General features: G+C 38.6%; 2 protein-coding genes across 4 annotated transcripts; one reads left to right on the forward strand and one right to left on the reverse strand.

Moving 5' to 3' along the window:
- Positions 1-985: 985 nt before the first annotated feature.
- LOC105179251 (peroxidase 66) lies at positions 986-2,547 on the forward strand. Its single transcript, XM_011102862.3, has 3 exons — positions 986-1,199; positions 1,647-1,835; positions 1,918-2,547. The coding sequence occupies exons 1-3, from the start codon at positions 1,002-1,004 to the stop codon at positions 2,479-2,481; spliced, it is 951 nt and encodes a 316-aa protein (XP_011101164.2). The 5' UTR covers positions 986-1,001; the 3' UTR covers positions 2,482-2,547.
- Positions 2,548-2,700: 153 nt separating this feature from the next.
- Positions 2,701-6,000, reverse strand: LOC105179250 (2-oxoglutarate (2OG) and Fe(II)-dependent oxygenase superfamily protein). Of its 3 annotated transcripts, XM_011102860.3 has the most exons (5): positions 5,856-6,000; positions 5,237-5,484; positions 4,744-4,960; positions 3,985-4,073; positions 2,701-3,245 (listed from the first exon to the last, which is right to left on the reverse strand). In XM_011102860.3, exons 1-5 carry the CDS (start codon positions 5,982-5,984, stop codon positions 3,227-3,229), a joined length of 702 nt encoding a protein of 233 aa, XP_011101162.1. In that variant the 5' UTR covers positions 5,985-6,000; the 3' UTR covers positions 2,701-3,226. The 3 variants fall into 3 exon arrangements, with proteins under 3 accessions (XP_011101162.1, XP_011101161.1, XP_011101163.1); XM_011102859.3 differs by lacking the exon at positions 2,701-3,245 and having other exon boundaries at positions 3,772-4,073; XM_011102861.3 differs by lacking the exons at positions 2,701-3,245; positions 5,856-6,000 and adding an exon at positions 5,784-5,802 and having other exon boundaries at positions 3,772-4,073; positions 5,237-5,492.

Raw genomic sequence — 6,000 nt, forward strand, 5'->3', positions numbered from 1 at the left:
ACTGAGCGTTCGGCATCAATCAAGAACTGAAAAAAGCCAGCTAAGGGATTGTAATTGTGAATAATTATATTCAATATCAACTCCAATTTTCGAATTTCAGTTTTATGGATCCAAACATATTATGATAGTAATAGAAAGCTAGAGAGGTACAACCACACCACTTTGTAATGGAGTAGAGAGAGGTAGATGGGTTGAATGTAATTGGGAAGACATTATATCCGAGCATTCAATACAATGGATGAAAATATGGAGAAAAGCGGGAATATTATGGATAATTGCTAGATAAAAGTGACAAAGATAAGAATTCTATGTATGTTGGTGGGATTTTTCAGACAAAAGGAAGGAAGAGAGGACACAACATAGAGCCCCATCCCCAGGGGCTATCGTGACGCCGCAGGTTATCATAAAGTTGTTAGGGGATGTGTCACGTCCCCAGGAAAGAGAATCCTCAAGAGGTGTAGAGAGTAGATGAGGAGATCCGTCCCATTGAGGCCACCTCATCCATCTCAAGGAGGGACCCCTTTCCCGATTAAGCTATACACTCTATATCCATAAAATAAAGGAATTTTGCGCCAACAATAATTATAATTTATGAAAATCATCATATCATCGAATTAAACTTTTCAAGAAAAATAAATCGAATTAGGTTGTAATTTGGATTCAAACACAAGAAATATAACTTAATATATTTGTCTTGATTAATTTTGTCATATAAATATGTCTGCACAAAATTTAGCATATATAGGGTACGGTGACTCGGTCTAAGACATGCAATTAGAGAAAGGTGGGAATGCTTGGTCATAAAGCACAGCAAATATACGCCTATTTTGTACGTATTTTATAGAATTTCACATAACATGAGTAACATAAAAATACACAAGTAAAGTTCCATGCACAACACCCACATATATATTATAGCCGACAACTATAAATACCACATTCTTCTTATTACAACATTTTCATCGTCTCTTGGCATACAGGTTTGGTTTCATCTTCTCCAAATGATTTTTTCTTTGAACGTTTTGCTTATCTTGGTTAGAGTTTCTCTCTCGGGAGCGATTCTTGATGCCAATTATTATCAGAAGACTTGCCCTCAAGTTGAAGATATCATCTACACAAGTGTTCGTAATGCTACCGCTAATGATCTCAAAGTTCCTGCCCGTATCCTCAGAATGTTCTTCCACGATTGTTTCATTAGGGTACTCCCTCCTTTTCTCTCTCATACGCACACAAACCCCCCAATTATTATGAATTGTTCCCTATATTACAAATGAATACGACATAAAATTTTATGATAAATCAATATTATAGACAACAGTCAAATAAATCAATGTTAAAGTTTTTGTCACAGTTAGTGCTGTCAGGCGATCATCGACACCTTTATCGGGTTTTATAAACTACAATCAGAACATCATTTTCCATGGTTTTAATCTTGTCTGAAATTATGACACAACAGCCTCCAGATCAATTGTGGATAATCTTTTTTACTTTAATCATAACAATTAATCAGGACAAAAGGCTATATGCAAAAAATTCTTGGAAATATTATGATCCTGAATTCACCGACCACCATTGGATAATAATTTAAAATACATGTATAAGATCTGCATGTGTATGTATTTTTGGTTGATGATATATATACATAGGGATGCGATGCATCGGTGTTGCTAGACTCGACCCCGGAGAACAAAGCAGAGAAGGACGGTCATATCAACCTCTCACTGGCCGCATATAACGTGATTGATGATGTCAAAACAATGCTCGAGCAATCTTGCCCCGCAACGGTCTCTTGTGCAGATATAATAGCCATTGCTGCAAGGGACGTCGTCGTTATAGTAACATCTCTCTCTTTCCAATTCTTTATTTATTTTTTTTTAAAAAAAAACACTTTTTCCAAGTCTAATTTACTTCTTCCAGTCCGGAGGTCCCAGTTGGAGCGTGCTGAAAGGCAGGAAAGACGGGAGAATCTCGAGAGCAGAAGAAACCAAAACCCTACCGCTTTCCCACGACAACACATCTCAGCTCATCCAGAGCTTCTCTCAGAGAGGCCTCTCCGTCAAAGACTTGGTCACTCTCTCCGGGGGCCATACGCTCGGCCGCTCCCGCTGCTCCGAGTTCGACTACCGTCTCCGCAACTTCAGCGCGGCCCACGACACTGATCCCACTCTCGACCCGGAATTCGCCACCGAATTGAAGAGCAAGTGCCCCGAACACAATAAGGATCCTAATGCGGGTGAGAACTTGGATTCGACTGGTTTGGGTTTCGACAACGACTATTATAAACGGATTGTTGGAGGGAAAGGGTTGTTGGTGTCGGATCAGACGCTGTTGGGGGATTACAGGACCCGGTGGAGGGTCGAGGCGTTCGCGAGGTACCGGCGCTTGTTTTTCTGGGAGTTTGGTCCGGCGATGGTGAGGCTTGGGAATGTCGGAGTGGTTGAGAGTGGAGAGGTGAGGGTGAATTGCAGAGTCGTGAACTGAGGGAAACATGGAGAGCCGGTTTTTTATGGGTGGAATGTACAATGTTCTTGAGTTTTTGTCCTTAGTTCTAGGAGGGGTGGGGGGGGGGGGGTGGGGGGGGGGGGGTTGGTAATTGTTACCCTTGTTCGTTCAGGAGATAAATGCTATCTCATGATATATATGTAAAAAGTTATAAAAAATAGTATGCATCAATTGATTTTGTTAAAAAGAAGAGCAAACTTAAAATACCTGAAAGTATACAATTAGAACAAAAGTACATAAATACATACAAAAGTGGTCAAGTTGATAACTCAGCCTCTATTAACCAAAACTGAGATGATCACGCTTTACCCTCAAAACCCAAACATTTTAACCCAACAAAACATAAAATATCAGAACCTTCTGCAGCACATGAATGCTAACCCAAAAATGCTAGTTAAGAAAATTTTGGAAACTTCATCAACCAAATCTTCCCACATCCAGATCCAGACCCATAATAGTCTGTTCATACAAACGCACCGTCGCCAGCAGGTTTACATGTATCGGCAGCTTGAGGAGACTCTGTTCAGAAATAGACCAAGTGAAGTGATGCCAAAATCGCAGGAGTCGTCGTTATGGAGGATTTCTAAGCCTTGAAAGGATTTTCGCTTGTTTTCTTGGAGTTGGAATTGAAGCTCAAAGTTGCTTTACATGAACTTCAAAGTTGGAAGGGGAAGGCCGTGGCGGCTGCAAGTGCATACAAAATCCTATCCCCTTCTTCCTTTCTTCAATATTCACCTTTCCCTCTTTTTTAAAAAAAAAAATAGAAAAAAATCAGAATCCAGTTTTGACCAGTTACTAGGCGGACGGTTTTGACTGAAGTGGTTTTCACCCAGAAGCAGACCACCGGGCCCACGACTGGATCAATACGGTTCTGAAAATCTTGATTACAAGAAGTCTATTTTATGTTGTAAACCATATTGTATCTTGTACTCAATTTAATGTACGTATATCACGTGTACAAAATCTTTCCTTAAATAAAATACATGATACCGTTTTATGCACATAACTGTTGGAAGAGAAAATCCAAACTGCTCTAGAAAGCCTTACAATTACCTCTCATGTCTTTACAAACAGAACACAAACATACTCACAAATTTCTAATGTTACCAACTGTCCACATGGAATGGATTATATGTAACGCATCGAACACAATAAAAGGGCAAGGGAGTTATGATGATTCCTAAGAAAGGAGGTGGATTTCATTAATTAGTACACAAAGGCACACAAGACATGAGTTCACAACCCTCGACTCTTTATGCTCTTCGTCAATAGTAGAATATATATTCATTTCCATCCAACATACGTTTGTACAGATAAAGAACGAAAAATTCAAGATAACACGGAATATGAGACTAGATGTTGCATAGAATGTTGGAATAGAAATAAAAGGGCAAATTGGGGGATACAATCAAGAACCGAGGAAAAGGTGACTCTCACTACTACATGGCCTATTCAAATGCAACATCAGATCGTAAGACATACTTGATGCCCTTACTCACTATTCGAGCTTCATGTAGCATGCACTTAGCACCATGAATGTGAAGCAGAGCCATCCCTTCTGTCGGAGGTACCTTCAACAATTTTGAAAAAACAGGTTATACATTTACAGAGTGTTCTGCATCAACCATGAGCTGATAGAAGCTAAGGGATTGCACTTGTGAATAAGTATATTCAACATCACTAGATTTTATCAACTCCAATTTCCAAAATTCAATTTTATGGATCCAAACATATAATGATCGTAACAGAAAGCTAGAGAGGTACTTCCTGATGACTTTTGGTAATGCCTTCACCAAATTGCTAACATCCATACGTTAACAATCTCAAACTTATGTTGGTGAATACAGTAAGACCCCATTGGTTTTAGTTAAAACTTAAAGTTCGTATCTAAGCCCAAACAAGTTCAATGAATCTAATTGGAGTAACTCGTCTATGGTTCAAGTATTGCAGGAAAAGGCCTTCAAGGAATCTGTAATGTTATGAGTGCACTTTTGGAAATAAGACGAGAATATGGGAATCACTCTAGAATCCTTTAACACTAGTAAACTACTCTGGTTAAAAGCTCAAGCAAGACTCATACCAATACACTGAAATATCAAAGGAATTGAAATAGGATTTTTAGCCAATTTCAGAAAAATTCCACATGTGTCTGAATTCTTAAAAACCTAATATACTAATCCTATATGGGAGGTACGGAAAGAGATAGAGAGCATATAACATAAAAGGTGATCAAGTGAGTACCTCGGCAACCAGAGCATTTCTAGGACCATAGAAAACAGTCTCTCCTCCAATAAGTGGCTCCAAAGAATCTTGAGAACTATTGTCGTTTTTTGACTTGGCATTAGTTTTACTAGGAGCACCACTTAGATAGATTAACAAAGTATAGTGCGTACGTCTTCCATCTCCAAGATCAATGCTCTCATCAATATGTCGTCCAAATCGCTGACCAGCTGTGTACCTAGACCATAAATTCTTAGAAGTTAACCAAAAAGATAGCTCATCATTACATATGTCACCACAAAGAAGGTATTCAAAGCCCAACCAACGATAGACTAAAAGAACTAAAATCCTAATTTTCTGAAATTAGCTATACAAACATGCTCCACCCTTCAGCTTACATCATTGCAGTGAATGAAGGTCCGTTGTAAGCACAATCCAAGTCAATAAGGATTAGTAGGACGACAACTTCAGACGATAGTTTGTAGTTATACTAGATACAAAAAGTGCCGCTTACCGGTAAAATCTTATATTTGGATTCAACCCAACTGCAACTTTTCCTCGAATCTTAAAATCAGAAAAGAATTTGTTAAGCCCAGCCTCCCATATGGCTTCTGCAAGAAGAGGACTATTGACGGATATTCGATCATTGTCTCTATAAGCTTCTCCCTTTGCTGGGCCAAGACTCCCTTGGTGAACAAAACCAATTGATTCCGCAACATTTACAAATGCTCTCGATTCGGCAGATGTAAAATAGTTATGAATCTGAATACCTTGACCAAAATACAGGAGCAAGAAAAGGTACCATTATCAGATGAGTTCACAAGAACCAACAGCAAAGGACAAATGATGGTTTGTCCATATGAAAATGCTCAAAACCAACTATTCCAACAAATGATACTATCCAATTCCATCTCTATTACACACAAACAGAAGGCAAAGGATAAATGCAAAAACACGGAAAAATCTTGATAAAGCATGAATTTTGAACCGCACAAAACCATAAAGAATTATAGACATGAATCTTGAAATATTACAAAATTTAAAGAAACAAAACTGAATACCCATTGCAACCACAACAAAATCAAGAAATAAAAGGAACATCTTGGTGATTATAAATGGTAAAGACAACTCACAGTAATCAGATCGTCGTCTTTGAGGCGATTTATGCGAAGATTAGACTTGGGTTCTATGGCTGGCCACTCAGTTTTCGGTTTCTTGTTTGTAATCGCTGTTCTTTTCCTGTCTCCCATTGTCCTCTTCATTGTCTGCTTTGTCTGA

The sequence above is a fragment of the Sesamum indicum genome, linkage group LG7 (genome assembly GCF_026168435.1).
Source record: "Sesamum indicum cultivar Baizhima isolate 11 linkage group LG7, ASM2616843v1, whole genome shotgun sequence".
Classification (NCBI taxonomy): Eukaryota; Viridiplantae; Streptophyta; class Magnoliopsida; order Lamiales; family Pedaliaceae; genus Sesamum; species Sesamum indicum.